Source organism: Antedon mediterranea, chromosome 7 (genome assembly GCF_964355755.1).
Source record: "Antedon mediterranea chromosome 7, ecAntMedi1.1, whole genome shotgun sequence".
Lineage (NCBI taxonomy): Eukaryota > Metazoa > Echinodermata > Crinoidea > Comatulida > Antedonidae > Antedon > Antedon mediterranea.
The window spans coordinates 2,885,460-2,908,107 of record NC_092676.1 but is presented as its reverse complement, the minus strand read 5'-3'; the positions used below and the strand labels follow the sequence as shown (position 1 = coordinate 2,908,107).

General features: G+C 34.4%; 3 protein-coding genes across 4 annotated transcripts; 2 read left to right on the top strand and 1 right to left on the bottom strand.

The window, feature by feature from the left end:
* Positions 1-570: 570 nt before the first annotated feature.
* LOC140055293 (charged multivesicular body protein 1b-like) lies at positions 571-4,350 on the bottom strand. Its single transcript, XM_072100595.1, has 5 exons — positions 4,213-4,350; positions 3,212-3,309; positions 2,646-2,861; positions 2,191-2,342; positions 571-1,807 (listed from the first exon to the last, which is right to left on the bottom strand). Exons 1-5 carry the CDS (start codon positions 4,229-4,231, stop codon positions 1,693-1,695), a joined length of 600 nt encoding a protein of 199 aa, XP_071956696.1. The 5' UTR covers positions 4,232-4,350; the 3' UTR covers positions 571-1,692.
* Positions 4,351-5,153: 803 nt separating this feature from the next.
* Positions 5,154-11,244, top strand: LOC140055040 (uncharacterized). 2 transcript variants are annotated; one of them, XM_072100203.1, is made up of 7 exons: positions 5,154-5,210; positions 5,759-5,922; positions 6,031-6,805; positions 7,075-7,223; positions 7,736-7,829; positions 8,218-8,322; positions 8,480-11,244. In XM_072100203.1, exons 2-7 carry the CDS (start codon positions 5,824-5,826, stop codon positions 8,620-8,622), a joined length of 1,365 nt encoding a protein of 454 aa, XP_071956304.1. In that variant the 5' UTR covers positions 5,154-5,210; positions 5,759-5,823; the 3' UTR covers positions 8,623-11,244. The 2 variants fall into 2 exon arrangements, with proteins under 2 accessions (XP_071956304.1, XP_071956305.1); XM_072100204.1 differs by lacking the exon at positions 5,154-5,210 and having other exon boundaries at positions 5,538-5,922.
* Positions 11,245-12,999: 1,755 nt separating this feature from the next.
* Positions 13,000-19,376, top strand: LOC140054887 (hemocyanin AA6 chain-like). The gene is made up of 7 exons (XM_072099997.1): positions 13,000-13,071; positions 14,969-15,038; positions 15,567-16,234; positions 16,779-16,979; positions 17,410-17,853; positions 18,301-18,487; positions 18,803-19,376. Exons 1-7 carry the CDS (start codon positions 13,000-13,002, stop codon positions 19,300-19,302), a joined length of 2,142 nt encoding a protein of 713 aa, XP_071956098.1. The 3' UTR covers positions 19,303-19,376.
* Positions 19,377-22,648: the final 3,272 nt, after the last annotated feature.

Genomic DNA, 22,648 nt, shown 5'->3' with positions numbered 1-22,648 from the left:
TTTTACACAGTTGTTGTCCAATCACAAATCTTTCTTAAGATACAGAACAAATTAATAGAGTTCAAACAATGTTGATTTAATCATGACAGTTAAAATATTGTTTTTTTTGTTACAAAAAGAAAATTAAATTGATTAAAATAGAAGTATGGTATTTTGATTTCTTTTAAAATTTGTTTTAACAATACATTGCTGATGTGGCACTTCGCCACGTCTTCTGCTGAAGTGGCGCTTCAGCACGTCTTCTGCTGATGTGGCACTTCAGCACGTCTTCTGCTGATGTGACACGTACTTCAGCACGTCTTCTGCTGATGTGGTGCTACAGCACGCCTTCTGTTGATGTGGCATTTCACGTCTTCTGCTGATGTGGCGCTTCAGCACGTCTTCTGCTGATGTGGTGCTACAGCACGCCTTCTGCTGACGTGACACTTCAGCACATCTTCTGCTGATGTGGCGTGGTGTCCTTTTTAACGTATACTTTTGGCTGGTGGAACTCTAGCAAAAATTAATCTGGGATGTAAATGCAAATAGGAATCTTGGCTTACAGGTAGATCTTGCAAGATAACATTTAAATCCAATCAGTAATGTTATTTATTATTCAACAAATGTATACATAATTTAACTAAAGTAAATGTAAACAATGGATCTAAACGTCTTAATAACTATTTACAGAAACATCCTTCATCTACATTCATAGCATTTTTAATTGTTCTGCGTCTATGGTTGACCATGCACCTAGATCTCTGTGCCGATAAACAGAATAAAGGCACAAGGTCAACCTTCCCTATAAAAAACAATGCATCAGGCGCACGGTTGACCTTCATTATAAAAAAACAATGCATCAAATATAGGGTTGACCATGCTTATAAGAAATAATGAATTTAATGCAATGGTTTAACCATGCAGATAGCTTCCTCACTAAATATCAACTATTGGCACAGTCAACCATGCTGATAGTATTAATATTAATTTGCATGCACTGTAAAACCTATTCTTGTCTTATGTTTGAGTTTTTGAAAAAACATTTTTCTGTATTCACAATTTTTATTCCATTTCAAAAAGGAAAATTATTGACACTTATGACTTTAAAATTTGCAAAAAAGTATTGATATATAAATAATAGAAAATAATTTCAATTTACGGTACTAAACATAGACGAAAAAATATATATATATCACATTTTTGTATTGTACATATAACACTAGTGTTTTGATGCACTCGGTTACAAAAATAAATCAAACAAAACTAAGAAAATAATTTTGTAAAAAGTTGGATAGTGACGGGAACATGCAGTATGAGGTAAAAATACAGTATCATAACAATTAAGAAAAATCTTTTACTGATATTAAACATGTTTATAAACATTGTCTTTTTGCCAAACAGTTTTGCATAAATATCTCTATTCTAGCATAAAATGTTATTGATATCAAGATCCATTCATACTGCACAGATGCAGCAGCAACAATTTGATGCTAACATGTTTCATGGAAAGTTTTACATCTACTCTGGTATGCAACAACATTGAATGTGAAAATGCTTTTTATATTTCTTTATTAAAATTCCAAAACCCTTTCCTTATGGTCATATTATTTTTACAAAATAAATTCCCCAAACCCTTCTGTGTTTTTCAAAATAAAACAAAAACATGCATTTGGATAAAATGTACTATTTCTCGATATATTCATAAACTGCCCTCTATGTGTTCCTGAGTTTTGATAGTCTCTGTGTTAACTCGTCTTGTTCAGCCGTCGAGGCTCCCATGCTAAGTGCACTGGTTTGACCGGTAGGTAATTCCATATTTAGTTCCAAACTGTTTAAAGAACAAATAGATGTTTAGTTCAGATAAATAAATACAAATATTCATACTGGGTAACCTCTTCAGTAAAAGACTGTTCTCCCAGAGTGCCCAGTTTTGATAAGTGGCTGTGATGCACTAGTACACCAGGGTAACCCCCTACTCATCTCGAAAGATGTATTTGGTTCTTTAAAGTGCACATGAGCTAGATGTGTACACTGGACCTACGGTTTATAGTCCTTATCCCAGAAGACTTGTTCTACCACCAGAATCATGAAGCGAGTGAGCCTTGAACCTTTGCCAATGTTATGGATACATATTACGGTTTCACTGTCTTCACTCGACACAATCAATTGTGTGATCAACAGAGAGCGCTATAAACACAACGCTGTACTTACCCAGCTTCGTCCGCTACTTGCTGCATCAGGCTATCCACGTCCGCTTGTGGCGTACTCATCGTCGTTGAAGAGCTCATCGTCTCTTCCATACTTGCCGATTGTACATCCAAGTTTTCAAATTGTTTTTCAAATTTTTCCATCAAAGCTGAAACCTAAAATTACCGAATGAATAATTTAGGCTTTGGCCTGGTCTCTCACTAAAAGTAGATGCGTTATATCTCACTTTAAAATATTGAAATCTCACCTACTGTATTTCAATATATTTCGCTGTGAGACTCCGGTAAAGAGCGCTTTATAAATGTTCGATATTATTATGATTTTACTATTACATAAAACAAATCAATGTACAAATAATTTCATCGAATAAGAAATGAAATGATCTATATTTTCACCTCATGAGATTATTTATACCATTGCACTCATAAACATTCATTATTTGTATAAGTTATGGTTACCTTTTCTAAGTTCATTGACCTCATAGCGCTATCCATCGACTTGACCACCCCAGCCATTGATGATGTCACTTTTTTCATTGCCACGGCTGATTGCACACGACTAGCTACAGCGTCAACGCGTGCACTCATGCGTAACATATTCAATGCTTGGTTCTTGTTTCTTATGGAGTTTTCTGCGTGTATTTTGGCGCCCTCCACGTTCCCCTTTTGAATAGCCTACAAATAACGTAAAACGGTTTATACTTAAATGCGCTTCCTATTTGTAATGGACTATCTAAGCACAGTTGACTAGATAAATGTTACACATACAACAACTTTCATCTCGTAAGTGTTCCTTTGTGTCCAGTTTCAACTAAACGGCACTCATTAGTACGTCCTCAGGGCTGAAATGGACCACCAATACACCAGGACAACCCCTACCGAAAGATGTGTTCTTTAAAGTACACACAAAATAGATGTGTACACTGGACCTTCAGATTTAAGTCCTTATCTGTGAAAACTTTGGTTGAAAATAAACTTTTATTTTGTAATACATAAAAACATAAGATAAAAATAGTCAACTCTACCTTTTTTAATTTCATTTTCTCTGCTTTTTCTTCCTTTTCACATCTCTTTGACTCTCTTTGCAGTGATTTTGCAGAAAATTTCAAATTAAAAAGATGTTCTTCAATATGGTTAGGGGTATTAGCACTTTGTTTACTCATATTATTAATAGAATTATTTTACTTCAAATAAGTCTAAACAATCTAAATTACAAATCCCACCAATACAGATCACTAAATTGCACCTACTAGTACTACTAGACCTAAGCACAGTATTATAGTAAGTTTAACTTCAGATGGAATGAATAATTCATTATTGTTATATTTGTTTATCAGAATTGCAGGTAGATGATGAATAGGGTCCTGTAAGTTATTTAAGGACGGTTTGTTACTATAGTGATTAAAAACAGTAAACAGAATACTAAATTATGACATGTGGATTTAACTATTCTGTCCTCACTCAAATTAACGCATCAACAGTATAGTTAGAGGAATGAATTCGTAACCAGTTTGAAAAGTGGCTGTTGTTGAAACTTATAAGCATTATAATAAGATATTGTGAATTGGTTAGATAGCAGTTGTATTAGTAATCAAACAGATTCTATACGTGCCCAGCAGCAACTGCAAATAAAAATGCTTCATCTTTTAAAACTTGAATTATAGGGTGGGGGGAAGTGAAAGACTAAATAAATTTAAATTTTAAAAAAAGCAACGGATCGATCCAAAGCAACTTTTATCACCAAATAAATGGATTAATCAATCAATAAATAAGTCATAAGTAGCCTGGAGACTGCTTACCAAATCACCACCAGAGAGCCAGGAACCTCCGTCAGGGGGTACCCGTCCATCTGAGCTAGCTAGGTAGCCTATTATTAGGCTCCTCCTAGCTGGCTAGCATACTTCACTACTACTAGTTAGGCCTGGCCTACTGTAGGCTAGACGCCAGGCTCACGGTCGGAGGGATGCTAGCCTGCTGAAACTTTCAGTGTCATTTTTCATAGTCTTAACTAAATTTTAAAGGATACTTTCCATTTGTGAAGACATTTTCGAATATATATGTCTAAGTTGTTATAGTAATTGATGTTTTGCTGTCAGTGTCGGTGAATATTAGAACAAAATATTAACACTTCTCACTCACTCTCAGATGACCGTGAATAATAATATTCTTTGGTCTGGTGGTTTTTATTATGATTGTTCCGTATTTAGAAGTATGACGTATTTGTGTGTCAAGATATTTAGGCTCGTCCGATTATGTATCTTTATTATCAATTTAAATTATAATAAACATATACAAAATTATACTTATTATAAAATAATAATACTTATTATGCCAGAATTAAATATTTACTTAAATGATATTATTTAATATATATATTTTTATTAAACTAGTTTTGTAAGTGTTTTGCTCGGCTGTTTTATATCTATGTCGTCTGCTCAACTTTATATCTTTATGCTTTATGTAATTTACTTGTTTACTTGTTTATTGATGAATGAATTTTTTTTTTTTTCAGGTGGACACATAATTTTCAATGTTTCCGTCAATTTTAGGTTTTAAATAGCATTTTAGTATTATAAACTATTATATTACATTTGTATTCAAAATGCGTTATTATTACTAATATTAGTAACTTTATAGTTTAAACATAAAATCCCATTAAAAAAATATAATAATGTCTTGGGTAAATTCACGGTGAAAAAAAGAAATTATATTAAGTTGTCTATCAGTTATAACTGTATATTTTCTGAAAAAAATGTTATCAATTACCAGAATAACTGAAAACAAAATTTAAAATATTATCATCTCTTCATATCGAATCGTTTTTTTCAAGAATTTTAGAAATCTAGACCACCTTTTAGCACCTTTTGTAGCTAGCTCTAAACTTTACTGTAGCGACAGGTGGCGCTGTTGTGGTTCACTTAATTCTCGCGACTTTCACAATTTCCCCGTATATCGTTATCGGTCGTCGGTACGGTGTCTGTCGTCGATGCGACTTTATAATAAGAAATATTTATTTAATGTCAGGTGAGTAAACACCACACCTTTTTTAAAATAAACTAAACAACATTAACTTAATTCAACAGTAGAGATGTCGGTTAATTTCACCATTATATATGTATAATATACCTTAAAACTGAAGAAGTAGGCTAGGCCTACCCCTACTCAGTCTAGGGCCTAGTACTACTACTAGGCTAGGCTAGGCCTACTACTACACCTAGGCCAGGCCCTAAAAGAGGCCTCCTCTATTTTATAGGCCTACTAGAGGGCCTAGGCCCCTAATAGGGCTAGGCTAGTTAAGTTAGGCCTAACTAATGCACTCTTATGGGAGTATCATTTACGCGCAACTAGATTTCATTTACCATGAATGTGTGAGAGGATACCATTTACAACTATCTGGGGATGGCATAAATAACTAGGCCTAAATCGCTTTGCCACATGCCCCATCATATAAATAATGACTATTTTTCTTGCCAGTGTGTCATTTTTGTTATGCCCTGTGCCTCTTCTATTTTAAAATCCCTGATCTTGCTAATTTTGTATTATATTATTCATGTATTTTTTTTTTATTCCAGATGCATGTTTTCAAGCTGATTAATCAAGCATTTTTTGTTATAAAATAATGTGAAATAATATTAGAATGGCAACATCAGCAGATCCAAATCATCGTATGCTGCAATGCTTAAGGGCAGCTTTTCCTCAAATTCCAGATCCTTTCATCCGCAGCGTTATTGCACAGGTCAGTAGTCTATGGTGTTCACCTACAGTACTGTATAGTTCGGTAAAATGATGAAATAAAATCTAGTTTTACAATTAACTTTTTGTTTACATTTACTTTTTTTCGCAGAATCCTAATAATTATGAAGCTTGTCAACTAGCGTTGCAATCTTATCCAGCTAGTTATAGAACAACAGCGATTCCCAATCTTAGACATAATGCAAATGGTGTACATTCTCATGGACATTCTCCACCTCAAAAGCACCGTTACAGTGAACCCAATGTTACTGTACACTATGAGCGAAGTATATCAGAGGCTTCGATACATCTTGACGCAAAACAAAGACCCGTCTCCGCTCCACCTGATAAGTCAACGTTCATGCTCCAATACCCTTATACACCTCCATATGTACCATATACATACCATAACCGAAGTGCGCCACCGCAACCACGTTCATGCTCTACGACTGCGAGTGTGTACATAAACCAGCCAGAACGTCATTCCCCCGTACCAATGTCGGATCCGCGGTATGTTTCCAATGACGGCCATTATCCATACAATGTCAGTTCTACATTGCAAACTTCCGATAACACGGTTATATCAAGTTTGAATTACCACAGACAAAGTTTACCAGTGACCCCAACATCCAGCAGGTCAAATGCTGTATTGCACCACGCAAACACGAGTCCTATGCTCGGTAGACACTACCTCGGGAAACAACTCAAACCGCTTTTAATCTCTACTCCTAATGATCTATTCCTTGGTACGCCAGCACCGATTAAGCCTATGATGTCGCCAGCGTCTAGTCTGAGCTCTCTGACGGATAGTCCAGAGTTGAAACCAGATATGAACCAACCACCATTACCAATCACCAAAGAACAGGAAGAATATGCTTATACACAAGGTATAGTAATAATTTTCAAAATTTATTTATTGGCTGCTAAATGGGAAAATTATTTACTTAGTAATTTAATTTTATTTCTTTAATTAAAGTACACAGCTATGTCAGGACCGTAGCCATCAGTACAGTTGGTCAAGGTTTCAACTTGACCACTTTTTCACAGAGGCCTGTGAAAACCCAGTTGCTTGAACAGAGTTGTTTCCTTTTCTTATAAACATTGGACCACTTTATTTCTCGTGGCTACATCACTGTATGTTGAATTTCTTTTTCAGCCTTGCTTCTTCATCAAAAAATGAGATCTGAACGTTTAGATAAAGATTATAAAGAAGAAAAAGAATTCCTTGAAAAGTTAAAGCAAGAAGTAGAAGAAATGGAAAGACAACTGGCAACTAAACGAGCAATTAAATCCGCACAGTGTACGGTAGGTTGGAACAATTAAGGCAATCTAACAACAGCTCGCCTTGCCAAGATAGGAACTTGTAACAGTCCTTTGATCTTATGTCTGGCTGCGACAAATACCATGCAGTACTGTACTATTGTATATTCACCGTGGCACGCAATGGCTGTGGAACTGATTTTTGTCGCAGCCACAGATAAACCCTTTGATCTCCAGAGCTCGGCATCATGTTGTTAGATTTCCTTCGTTGGAATGTCACCATTAAAAAGTGGTTGTTATCTATTAGGACAATGGTGGCACTAGAATTTGTTACTCTAATATGTAATTGCGGTCATACTATAGTAATCTGTTGTAAAAGTGATTATTATTCTGTGCCTCTTATCACTTGGTTGTGTTTTTTCTATTATATAAAATCTCATTAGTAATTTAGTATTATTGTTTACTATTTTATGAAAATCTTCTAAAATTGCACATTTTTGTATAGCGAACATGCATAGTGATTTACTAATAATATTAGTGTGTTTTTATTTTTGCAGGCAAAAACGATTACAAAGCTTTCAGAAGACAATAGACAGCTAGCTATTGATATTGAATGCATGACACGTGAGATAGAACTACACAAGAATCAAGGTATGTCTTACTGAATCTTTAAAGCTCTGTCAGTGTGATGTGCCCAAATATGGTAGTGATATGTTTAAATATGGTAGTGATATGACATCATCATGTCCATATATGGGCATCACATTTTTTTGTCGCATAACGTTTGATGGTGTAGACAGAGCTTAAGTGATTACATTATATATTATAAAGGAATCGTGTTAGTACGCTCAACATGCTGCAACGTATGAGCACTGGTGCGCGACAGAGTAGGGAACATTGCTTAAGCCGTGATTTTAATCTCTAGTTAATTATATATAATCTCTTTGGTTTTTATATCATTATGATATTATTTTTGCACCCTCTAGTGTTAGCTTAGATGAAAAAAAATACTTGACATCACGAATATACTTTTTTACAGGAAAGAATCAAGAAGGATTTTATGAAAATATAGGATACACAGGTGCTCCAGGACCAGTGCAGCCAGGCCAGCCTGACCCTAGGGCAATTGTTCCACAATTTAAAGGTAATCAATGTAATCCAGTCAAAAGAAAGAATAAATAAATAAAAAATAATAAAATGTTTATTTTAATCACTGGTTGCGAGAGATTTTTCAGGATTAAAAAAATTTTTTTTTTTTAATTTTTTTTTTTTTTGGTTCATGTTTGATTTATTTTTCCTAGTTCCGTCTGTGCGTGAAGGCGAAGATGGGTACATAATTGTCATGGAACCGGACGAAGATCAACAATGGAGTTGTCGACTCTGTACCTTCCTAAATCATCCCGCCCTCAGCAAATGTGAAACGTGTGATTCCCCGCGAGATTGAATCAATTTATGCAAATCGTATGAAGCAAGACGCGCTAGGAGGAACTGGTTTGAGACATGTCTGTTCTGTCTTGTCGGAAATCCTAAGCAGGATGCTTAACTCTCATTGGCTCATCTGGTGGTCATGTGTACACAAGAGCCTCATATAGTATTTAAAAGATAGAGGAAGTTATCAAGTCATTAACATGTTATTATCAACATTTTATCATTATTTTTTAATAATCAATTCATCATATCAGTTCATCATATCTATATATTTTTTTACTCAGAATTATCGTAGATGCCTTAGCAAATTATGAACAATATTTATATCGCGCTATTACAATAATATAAAGAAAGTTTGTAAAATTATGTAGATATGTCGAAGATTTAAAGATAGTATAAACTTAAGCTCTGTCTACACTATCAAACTATAGTTGGACAAAAAATGTGTGATGTGCCCAAATATGGTAGTGATATACCCAAATATGGTAGTGGTATGGCATCATCATGTCCATATATGGACACATCACATTTTTTTGTCACAAAAAGTTTGATATGTTTTATAATAAACAAATATATATAAATATATATTATTTTTAGAGAAGTGGAAATTGTTTGTCATTCTCCACTTTTAAGGTTTTTAAGGATTTTCTAAGAAGTTCCTCTATGTTGAAACAGAGGCACTAAATAGGTTTTTAAATATAAAATGTTATATAATATCTAATATTTTTGATTTTGAACATATCATACATTTTTACCTTCCTTTATTTTATTATATAATTTTTATTATTAATTATAAATTAACAGCAATTGTTAGAATATTTAGTGCAATGATGACGATTAAAATGATAATGTTAAATTGACTGTTCACACTGAATTTAAACATTGAAATCAAAATTAGCAGGGAGAACGTTTTTGAAATTGAAAGTTTAGCATCAAAAGCTATAGAAAGATGTTATTTCTTGAATGTGTGACATGAGGGAAAATATATATCGAGGTGGGGTGGGGGAGGTGGAGGTAATTAAACATGGATATGTGCGTAGCATGTTTTATTAATTTTTACTGATTTTTTATTTGATTTATAACGAATTTGATTGCTTGATAATAACTTATGCATAAATTGAAAATATTGTTTCAATTTTCAAATCTTTCATTTATTATAGCAAGCAAGCATTTACTTGTGATTACTGTTTATATATGTTGTTTTAATTTAAAAACATGGAATAGTTAATGTATATAAAACAGTAGTATATAAATAGGTGCTAATATAAACGTTATTATCTAATAATATTGTAGAAATTCCATTATATTATTAAAAAATTGAACTATATCGCGGAAGTAGTAGAACTAACATCAGCTGTTATTAGTCTAATATAAACCTTCTGATGTTACGATATTCTTCCGCGATTTTTTTTTCTTCAAATGTAGCGCTTTTAAACTGCCCACCAATCCAATTCCAAAATAGCGGCAACTCATCTGTCGACAACTCTTATGTAGGCATATAGGCCTGTGTTCGTTTGTAATTAAATTTAGTGATGGCAATCATAAACTTTGCTTTATTTAAACTTCATCATAAACGTAATTTTACGTTTCCGATGAAAATTAAGCGTTGCAATTATTTAAAGATGTATTGTCCCTTGAAACACAAAAAAATGAAGGTCAAAATATTCTAAATTTAAATTGGCCATATCAAAGTAATATTAAAGTTATTCACTTTAAGTTGAAAATTCGAGCCAAAAGCAACAAGTTTACGTAATTAACAGGTAAATTAGTTCGATTACATTTCGTCTGGAAAATCGTCGCGAGCGAAAGTAAACAAAGATTTCAAACCACGAGTATGCATTATGCATATGCTAATTAGGATTGTTTACAACTCGTCACGGTAGAGAAGGTATTTTCACACAGATCATGAGGAAGTTTTATGATTATGCATACAGAGTAGCCAAACAAGCGCGTTTCATTATGGGGTATGTTTTGATCGAAAACTTTGACTGGAAGTCAGAGTTATTTTTTAAACAAAAAAAACGTCTGTATTTCAGTTAAATGATTTTTTTTTCGACAAATTTTTGGTGATAGTTAATAACTATTATGATACTTCAAAATGACCCACCTTTTTTCGAAATCTGTTATTTTTTATTTTTTTGGAATTAGTCAAAGGGACAATACATCTTTAAGGCCTGTCATAATAATACTACGGGTAATAACGATCGGTGATGATAATCAGGCCTATACTGTCTTCGATGAAAATAATGTTAGTATTGTATTGTTATTATTGATCATGACGTCATTTGATTGGAGATGTAAGCAATATGATTATTCTAGTTCAAGGGTGAAAACTTCTTATCTTATTAATATTTAGCCTATCTATTTATGGTTATCTTTCCGTAGTAAAACTGGTTTTTTATTTAATTTACATCCTGTAGCTTAGGCCTACTTGATGAATAGGGACTGAATCTGTTCTGAAAATACAGAAAAAAAGTGTATAAAATGTTTTTGTTTAGTTGTTGATGTTCCTCGTTTTAATTCTTTCATTATTTATTGCGTACCGTAGCTAATACATTGTTAGAAATCTCATATATTTTTAGTTTTTCTTTATAAATACTGTATTATAAAATGAGCCAATTAAAATACATACTTTTTATCACGAGACTCATTCACTTTAAGGAAAAAAATGTGATGTGCCCAAATATGGTAGTGATATGCCCAAATATGATAGTAATATGCCCAAATATGATAGTGATATGCCCAAATATGGTAGTGAAGTTCAAATCCCTAATTTCTGCGATATATCTACCACACATCCGCGTGGATTCAATACCGGATTTCAATGGATTACGGTAATCTGGTTCATTAAGACATTTAGAAAGTAGAACAGTTGACCCGAATAAACATAAGTTGCTTAATTACTATTTTAATATTAAAGCTTTCTTGGTTCCCACTAGAACGTAAACGCAACGCAAGCGTTTTAACCAATGACAAGCGAATAAGCCATCGCTTGTGATTGATCAATTCACTTGCGTTGCGTTACGTCCTTGTGTTGCGTCGCTAGTGGGAACCACGCTAAAGGAATTCATTAGAAAGACCGATACCAGTAAATTGAACAATCACAAACGATGTCTTATTCGCTTGTGATTGATTGCTAACTGTCTATAACTTCGCTTGTCATTGGTTAAAACGCTTGCGTTGCGTTTACGTCCTTGCGTTACGTTCTAGTGGGAACCAACTGTAACAAAGATGAGTAAAAACTTTAGTAACCATTGCCAACCGGGAAGTTCTCCCTGGAATGTTATACGTCGAGAAACTAATAGCCTACTAATAGTGTGTCATTTTCTATTTTATTAATTGAATGTATTTCATAGGCGTAGAGTAGGCCCTATTATAATCTTTACTTCACACAAACTACTAAAAGAAATTCTTAAATCTTATTTTTGAAGTTGTGGTTTAAAGATTTGTCCAAATAAAGGATAGTATTTTCTTTCTTTGTTAAATTAATATTTTAATAACTGTCTTAAGAAGAACAATAGAAGTATTGTGTCGTCATGATAGTGTTTCTCTTACTAATCATGAAGTCATTTTTAATGGACTTCAATCGATCGTTATCGTTAGTGGACCTTAATTAAATTCAATACATTCATTTTTATTGCAATGAAAAATAAACAACAAAACAGCTAAACCAAACTAAAACAATCAAACCAAAACAACAACTTAAGCTTTAAAAAAAGATATATGGCGATACAAAAAAACGGTTAAAAAATATACAACAAACTATATTATACATATATATATCTAAAGGCAAAATACTGAAAATAAATGCTGTGAGTATCAATGATTTTTTATTCTCAGTGAAGATGCAAAAACTCAAATCGTTTCTTTAAAATGTGCCAAGTTTCCGAAAAGTTACTGTAATGCCTAATGAGAGAGAAATTTTACAAATAAAAAATACATGTTATTTAAAGATATCCGTTTAGCCTCGAGTTAGGCCTAAATTTAAACATTAAATTACCTAAAGTTTTAATTATAGTAAATTTACCAAATGTTTTGAACATTAAATTATAATCACTACAGTATATACTTTCCAAGTGGTAACTTCCGAGTTTCTTCAGCTAAAAGAAAATCTTCTGTTTATATCCAACCTCAATTGAATATTTGTATAAAGCATATTTATTTACTAATTAACCAAAGATTTTTTAATGTTAATCATTTTAGTATTTGTCTTCCACTTGAGATATTGTCGGTTTCTTATAAGTGGTCTTCAAGGCTACGTTGTGGCGATGTTAAATCCAGTTAGTTAAAAGACTGTTACTGTGTCCTGCTTTATTCCACGTAAGCGTTGACTTCTTAACATATAAAAGCTATCGTTGGTATTAAGTTGAACAGACGTATCTTAGGAGTCAATATGAAGCGGTCATTGGTATTTGGCGCGCTTGTGCTGCTTGTGGTTGCAGCAGAGTCATCGGTAATAGAAAAGGTAAGTTATTAAATACAATGGAATCACTATAGGGGACACCTTTGGCGGGACAATAAAGGGTTGGTTGTAGTGTTAAAGAATAATATATCTCATTCATTCATTTTACTAGAGTGTCCCTTAAGCTTGGTTCCCACTAGAACGGACCACAATGGAAATAAGTTATAGACAGTTAGCAATCACAAGCGAATAAGCCATCGCTTGGGATTGGTCAATTCACTTGCGTTGCGTTACGTCCTTGCGTTGCGTCGCTAGTGGGAACCACGCTTTATGGTTGTCCGCTGATCGCTGAATAGATTCGTTGAGTGTTAAATGATATATTTCTCCTCATTTATTTCTTAACAAGTTTCTCCTTGGGGTGTCAAAAGAATTAACTGCTGGTAACAAGTAATTATTAGGAAAACAAACAATAGTTTCTCATCCTCTCAGTTAACCGTATCAAATGTTGGAGCCACAAGACTTTGTTTTACTCTATATGTTTTGTATTCAGTAAAAAGGATAGCAAGAATTTGATTAAATTGTTCGTCACATTTGCATAATAGCGGTTGCCAAGTGTTCTGTTGTATTCAGTAAAAAGGATAGAAAGAGTTATTAAACTGTGTCCATCACAATTGCACGATCGCGTAAAAAGAATTACTAAAATTGTTCATCGCATGATCGCGACTGTCAAGTGGTGTGTTAATGGAAACTGGACTTTTAAACTATGATTCTCATGTTGGTACATCACAGCTAATAACAAATCTCTTCATCAAAAGTAAATCTCTGACATGAATGCAATGATTGTTTTCTTACATTGTTTTTATTTCAACATTCTTCCTATTGATGGACAATTTTATATAGCCCCTTATACAAATTAATATATTAAATCTTCGTACTTTCCTGTATGTAGTAAATTTTTGTGCATGGCAAACCTTTCAATATTTATATAGGACAATCTATCACCATTAACTTTTGTAGATGTTGAATTTGATTCCATTATTGTGTAAAGTATCTACACTATTAAAAATGTGATGTGCCCAACTATGGTAGTGATATGCTTAAATATGGTAGTGATATGACATCATCATGTCCATATATGGGCACATCACATTTTTTTGCAACATAAAGTGTGACAGTGTGGACAGGGCAATAATACAATATACGGTATATGAATTAATGGTTTAAACGATGAAACTTCTCATATCCTTTGCGGATCAGTTTGGATAATTTTTAATCTAAGTTTATTTAATTATTGTTTCATGCTATTGATTGACCTTAGTATAAGAATAATATAATAATCCAAGAAGGATTAAAATAAAAGCTATGTCCGTATTAAAATCATATTATTATGATAACGCTTCTGACGTACAATTTAATACAAAATAACGAGAATCAACTCAATTCATTCGTACTTAGTAAAAAAACAAACCTGAGCGCTATAATAAGTCATTTATTCCTACTGCCGTTAGATCCTACAATAGTAAGATAATTGGAATGCTGTGCAAAATAAACCGGATTTTATTAGTTTTTTTATAATATTTAGATTTTGTTATGATAGTTGTCTTTTGTGTACTTTTTTAACGTTTTTATGAAATTGCATTGCACAACCAAATGAATTTCATTCCCGGAGTTTGTGTGATAGTTTTATTGTATTGTATTTACAATAGCATGACATACACTGGTCTCCCTTCCGTACTCACAATGAACCCCTGAGTCATACTAATCTTTCCCCGTATTATGCCGTTTACGCATGACGTCATTATATTAATTAATCATGCATAACGAATAGTAACTAGCGCCATCACAGTATTCTTACGGTAATGAATAAATAGCCTGTAATAACAAACCGTCTTTATCGTTTAACTGTACATTTTAATAAATACTAATATACTGAATTATATTTTGTTTGGTTTTTTTTCAGATTGTTTCTGATATGAAAGAAAATTATAAAGTTGTTGAAAATACATCTTTAAGAAATAAAAGAGCGATAAGTAAGGAATTAATTTTACTGTAAAATGTTAATTTGTCTTTAATTCTGATTCTAAATGTTGTGTAATAGTTTTAGTCGAGTGAAATAATTAAGGAAATAATGTTTACAAATTGTTTGTTGTTATTGATTTTTCACACTTAAGGCCTATTTACGTAAACATGATATATGTGAATTAATGTGGTGGTTCAGCTTACCAACCAGAACAAAGAACAATATACAATATAATATATCTACCTACCTGGATTTCGAGACTTAAACTTAAAGCCTTCATGCTTCTGTGCCTTCTATGATTCGTATGAGCTGTATTTTAATGCGTGGTTAGACCACTGCTTTTTTAGTGCGGTTTTAAATTGGTTTAAATTTTGAGATTCAATGACATTGTTTTTGGAAAAGCGTTCCAACAATGTATAGTTCTTATAGAGAAGATATATTCTGTCTTGCTTTTGATTTCACATTTGGTATAACGTATATTATACTGTACGTGCAATTAATTTATGTTATTCTATAGATTATGAATTAATTATTACAGATACATACAAACAAAAAGCTACATTAGGAGTTCTTACGCCGGCTGACCCTATCGACGCTAACAAAGCAAAGAATGTCAACCTTCCACCCGGTGTAGGCCTCCTCCCTCGAGGAGAAAAGTTTTCGATCTTCGTCGATGCGCATCGTGAGGAAGCTACGTCTGTTATTCAGTATTTGCAAAGTGCTGAAGACTTCGATGTATTTATTACAATTGCAACGATATTTCGTGATAACATTAATACAGAATTATGGCTATTTGCATTCCATGTGGCCATTCAGAATCGAGACGACGCAACAGGTGTCCGCATACCTCCTGTCTTTCAGCTCCAAGCTCAAGCGTTTTTTGTGAATGGTCAGATTGACCAGGCGACGGCTGAAGCACAGTTACCAGGGACGTCGCAGATTGTACGAGGACTTGATCTTGACCTCTTTTCAACTTCCAACCGTCGTGATCCTGAGTCACGTTTGGCTTACTTTAGAGAAGATATTGGATTCAACTTTTACCATTGGCAATGGCATGTCTCTAATGGATTCTTTCTGGTTAAAGATCGCCAAGGGGAGTTGTTTTACTATACTCATCAGCAGATTCTTGCCCGTTATGATACTGAGAGATTGGCTGCTGGACTGACTCGTGTTCTCGGCCTTCACGAGTGGAATAAACCAATTGTAGTGAGTATACCGTCATATTTACTTTTGTGTGTCTGGAACAAGCAAAAAGCTAAATTCCAGGATAGAGGCTGGCATAGCTTAGGCCTCTCTTGATTGAATTAACTCGTAATATCACTATACCATATTTGGGCACATCACTCTTTTGTTGTCTAAGTAGTTTGCTAGTGAAGACAGAGCTTTGGACTTTAGTAGTTTATGACATTTAAATAGACTTCTCACAAAGTATACTGATTAGGGTAGAGAAGTTTTCTAACACGATGGTCTCTATCTTCTCTATTCGGAATCTTCTGATCTTTTACTTCTTCTTTTGCTCTCCATTATGTCCGATGATCGACTGTGCCCAGTCGAACATGCGGAAGAAGTCCTCATACTTCTAGTGGAAGGATGATCAAATCAACGCTATTTAGGGTTCTAAAAGAACAAGATGAACAAATGTTCGAAATATTGAATCAATATGATTCTTTATTTCTTCAAATTTGTCTTTATCAAACTTTGGACCCTGTTAGGCCTACCAGTTTTAATAATGAGCCATGTTTTTTTTTAGGAAGGATACAACCCAGATCTGTCAGGCTGCAATGGTCTTGGCGGTTACAGCACACGTCCATCGAACATGGTTCTCTGTGGTGGTTTGAAATCCAGATCAAACTTGAATCTTCCAATTCCAGATGGCGAGAATATTCTTGTTATGTTGCAACAGCAGAGGGATCGAATTGCAGAGGCCATTAGGCTTGAACGGTTTACTCTGGTGAGTATGTATTGGGTTTTACCACGTCGAAAAAAAATTGCAGCATCTTCACAAGTTGTTTCTTGTTAGTGGGTGTCACTGCCCCGCGTTTATTGTAATTCATAGAAAAATATTTGTTTACAATGTTAGTTCACGATGCATAGTCTAAATTCTTTATAATAACCAACTGTTTATTTTACACAAAATACTATAATTTATACCATAAACAGTCAGGCCTACGAGAAGAGTCTGTGAGAAATCCCAGGTTAAAGAATACGATGGGTAAACACAGATCCCGACACAGATTTACATTTATTAATTGTGCCCCTGTCTGCACACGATCGATGTCTATTGTAATTTCAAAATGAAATTCGTCTTGTCATGCTCTTTCAAGTTACATAAACAATTACAAAAATATCTAATGCGGTTGTTACTTATTTTCCTTCTTTAGCCTGACGGATCAACTGTCCCTGTAGATATCAACAACCTAGGCCAAGCAATTGAAGCGAGCATTGCATCACCGAACCCACAACTTTATGGTCTCATTGGCTTGCACGCCTGGGGACACATACTGTTGTCGTTCATCACTGACCCAGATGGTCGTTACAATACCGAACCCGGCGCCATGTTCGATACCAGAACCTCAAATCGTGACCCTGTCTTTTACCGATGGCATAAGTTCATTGACGATGTATTCGTCACGCACAAAGCAACGTTGCCGCCTTACACAAGGAGTGAAATTGCGTGGGACGAGGTACGCCTAAGCGATATCAAAATCAAGACAACAAGAGGAACACCTTCTGACAACACACTGTACACATACATGGAGGAAGAAGTCATTGATATTAGTAAAGATATCTACTTTGAATTTGACCAAAGTGGTAATCCAATCAAGGTAAGGGAACCTGAAGTATTAAATAAATTACGTAGGCCTACCTCTGTACATTCGTGACCGACATTTCTGAGCTCTTACTAGTTGTTGTTGGCCGATTTTTTGGACCGTTAAAATGAAGACTCGTGTCTTATTGGCGAACATGCATAAACTCTGATTGTTTGCATTTTTCTCAACGAAAATTGATACAGTCACAATAAAGACAGAATCATTCTCTGTTTGATGTTGGTTATGATTTGATAGAATTAATGTTAGGATATTGGCATGCTTCTTCTGTCTTCATTTTATTATTAATATAGCTCACAAAAAAGTAGAGGAAAAATATGAATACGCATGCACATACACATACACATACATAACGCTCTCCATTTTTTAAAAAAACGCGCTTGATTTAACTGCCTTTTTACTTCTTCAAAATGAAAGATGTGTTTTATGTTTTACATTCCATAGGTACGAAATCACCATTTGAATCACGAAGCCTTCAAGTACGAGATCACTGTCCGCCAAACCAGTGGTTCTGCTTCTAGAGCAACTGTCAGAATCTTTATGGCGCCAAGATATGACGAGATCGGCCAATTATTCAGATTCAATGATCAAAGGAGATTGTTCTTTGAAATGGACAAATTTGACATCGCACGTACGTGCTTATTTTTATTCTATACACAGTAGAACCCCTATTTAGATGACACACCTTTAGAAGACACTACTTTAGAGGACAATCCTATTGAGGGGACACTTCTATTTAGGGGACAAAGTGTTGTATTGCGTAATCACAACTGGGGGGAACCGACGACGCAATAGTGCTGCAAACATCGCAGGTTTGATTTCACGCAGGCAGGGGCAAACGCAATTACTAGAAGGGCATTTGCTTACGTTGCATAGATTGCGTTACTATTGATTTTTCAAATTTTAATTGTATAGAATTTATAATCCATTATGTCTATTCTTTTAGTGACCAGAGGAACTACGACGTATACTCGGTTTTCACATGACTCGACACTAATCTCACAAGTCGCTTCAACATTCGCAAAAGTAGAAGAAGCCGCACAGACAGGAGTGCCGCTGGACCAATGCACATCTGACCAGCATTGCGACTGTGGATGGCCTGCCAACCTATTGGTACCTAAGGGCTCTTTTGAGGGACAAGAATTCGATCTTTTCGTAATGCTCACGGACTTTGATGAGGATATATCTTCACCGGGTGCTGAGTACAGACCAGGGGTTAGTCTTTGTGGTCGAGGGGGTGATGGAATTCATCCTGACACTAAGCCGATGGGTTATCCGTTCGATCGCCCCGTATCCGTCTTCGGTACACAGGACTTCGAACAATGGCTCAATACTTTCGGAGCCACCAATGTTAGAACCAGAGTTGTTAAGATTTTTCATCAAGGATTCAGAGAACCTGCCCCAGATCCATTTGCGGATCTTTCGAGCAGCTCGTCTGGGTTTTGATGAGATCATTTTCTTCAAAAATTAATAACACATATTGTTGTATTATTTTAAGATTAATTATTGGCATGCCCTTTGTTCGTAAAAGCCGCGACATAACTACAGACTTGGGGCAAGTCTAGTTGTAGGCCATCGTTTTTGTATATAAAGTAGAGCCTGCTTGAATTCGTTATTTTTTGTACTTATATATCACGTGGGAATATTGGACAGCATTAGGACTAGCCATATTAAAATAATGTTTATTTTTTGTATGTTTTTTATGACATGTTATTTGCAGATTCTACAACTTCGTCAGTTTTTTGACGAGATTAATTATACAAACAAGTTATAACAATGTGTCGTCACAGTCAAAAGAACTACCTGGATAGGAAACATAAATAAAGAACTCAAAAAAGCAAATACATCCATCGCAAAATGAATGACAGACCATCAGACCACCGAAAGAGAGTCATGGAAACGATTAGCGTACGCAATGTCTACCCAAGACGAATAGCGTAACGGATGATGATGATGATGACAGTCAAAAGTGTCGGCATTAAAAGTTAAACGAAAAGGGTAATTTGCATAGAACTATTCAGGTGTGTTGCTGAGGAATGTATTAAGTACACCTCACATCAACCTGTGTGTCACACCTCAGCAATAATACAGATTGACCATCGTAAGTAAGATAGTCATTTTGTAATATTATAATTATACTCGAATGTATAGACTACAATGTAATTCTGTGCTAACGAACAATTAAACGTTAACGTCGTTTGTTCGTAGTGCTTCCCGGTGGGGCTGAAGTTGGTACCAATACGTAACTGTCTGACCACCATTTGTAGTAAACCAAGCCGAGTATACACATAAATGTGTATGTATGATTGGATTGTAAAGTGACCAACAAGTCCACGAAGAAGTGACCGGCGGACAAAGAAATAAAGACATTCAGTTGCTAATATTATATATCTATAGTATTAATTGTGTTCTTCAGTAGCCATATAATTAACTACAATCTTGGCGTGACACAATGTAATTAATTTAATTGTTTGTAGGATTAATTAGCATTTAATGAATTAAATGTTTGTCTTGTATAATTATTTATATAAATTAATAAATTGACCACTATCACATGACTGATATAATTGTCACGTTTTCTCATTATATTTTGTCGAGATTGCAACACAAAAATAAACCTGTTGATGATGGTATTCTGATGAGAATCATATTAAGAAAACTTTGTTGTGTCCTTTAATTCAACAATGACGTATATACCGTATGGGCTTCTTAAGCTTGGTTCCCACTAGGACGTAACAAAATGACGTAAACGCAACGCAAGTGAGTTGACCAATCACAAGCGAGAGTTAAGTCAAATTTTTGCGTTACGCTTATACGTCCTTGCATTGCGTTTCAGGTGGGAACCTGGAGGAAGTATTTTAATAACGTCATGAACATAATAGTTTTTGGTAAATTCGTAACGACGTACCGTATAAGCTAAAGGTTGGTTAACTCGCTTGTGTTGCGATTACGTACTTGCGTTGCGTTCTAGTGGGAACCAAGCTTTAGGCCTACCGCAAGTCTGTTTCAATCGGCAGTTCGTCAAATTATATAAATTGTGTTGCGCCTACGTCCTTGCGTTGCGTATTAGTGGGATATTGATAAATTTATATAAACATTGTGATCATTATTGAATAAGGGCTGTAATTAAGAAATTGTTTTAGAGTATTTAAAATAATACGGTTGTCAAATGGCCTTAGCCAATACGATTGTTTATTTAAAGTAAAATAAATTAATTTCCAATATTGTATGGCTAACTTGATTAAAATTTATTGGAGTAACTTGGGTAATCAAACTGGTGTCAATACTTATAATGATATAGTTATCAATAGTCATGTTTCTGATGTTAGGGAAAATTATATAAATTATGTTAATGATGATCCACAAAAAGTACTGGATGATATAAGAATTTCATTTGAAGATGTTAAAAGTCCAATACTTCGTTCTAAAAACAATAAAGCACCTGGTGTTGATGGCATCACTAACGAATTGTTAAAGAACGGAGGTGACTGCCTTATTAGGTCACTTACATATCTTTTTAACTATTTTGTTAAATCAGAGAAAATTCCCACCGAGTGGAATAAAGGGATCATTATACCTATCCATAAAAAAGGAAGCAAGAATGATTTAAATAACTATAGAGGTATCACATTATCATCATGTGTTGCTAAAATTTTCAATCGTATTATTTGTGATCGTATCTCAGAATTTCTTGAGAGTAATAGTATTCTTACGGAAATCCAGGGAGGCTTTAGGAAAAATCATAGATGTGAGGACCACATATTTACACTTAAAAGCATATTGGCTACGCGAAATGCGGAAAATAAGTTAGGCATACTTATCCTTCCTGGATTTCCGTAAGGCTTTTGACACGGTTTGGCGTAATGGCCTTTTGTCACTATAGCATGGAATACTGGTATCCGTGGTAAAGTCTGGAAAATTATTGATAAACTTTATACAAATGTCAAATGTAATGTTAAGTTTGGTGATATTGTAACTTATTATTTTGATGTCGATGAAGGGGTTAAGCAAGGCTGCGTATTATCACCGACCTTATTCTGTATTTTTATAAATGAACTCTCCAAAATGTTATATAATGAAAATGTCGGATGTCATACTTTAGGCACAGAAATTAGCTGTCTTTTTTGGGCTGACGACGTTGTCTTGATTGCTAAAGATGAAAATGATCTGGAGAAAATGTTATCATCGCTGGAATTTTCTCCAAAAAATGGAAACTTAACTTTAATTATGACAAATCAAATGTTGTGGTTGTTGGTAAACGTAGGCCTACTAATAAAACTAAACAATGGCCTCTTGCAAACCACTTCATCAAAGAAGCAGATTGTTACAAATACTTGGGAGTGAATATTTCAAGAAACTTCTACGAAAGTATACATGTTAATGATGTAGTTAGAACAGGAAATAGACTAATTGGATATATCAAGTCCATTATTAATGAGCAAGAAGATTTTAATAGGATTTATTTTGGTAATATCTTGTGGAAAACTATAGCACTACCTTCAATTAACTATGCATGTACAATATCAGCTTATAGTGCCACCAGTGACTACAACAAAATAGAAAACATTCATCTACAAATGGCTAAAACACTACTAAAAGCAACGAGGAACACGCCATCATTGGCTCTGCTGGGTGACTTAGGATGGGATAGCATTGAAAATACCCATAACGAAATAAAAATTAAATATTATTGGGACAGGCTTATCAATTTAGAAGCCCATCGTTGGCCAAAGCTGCTGTTGCATGCATTATTTACCTTGCATGTGATAATAATGTTAACATAAAATGGCGA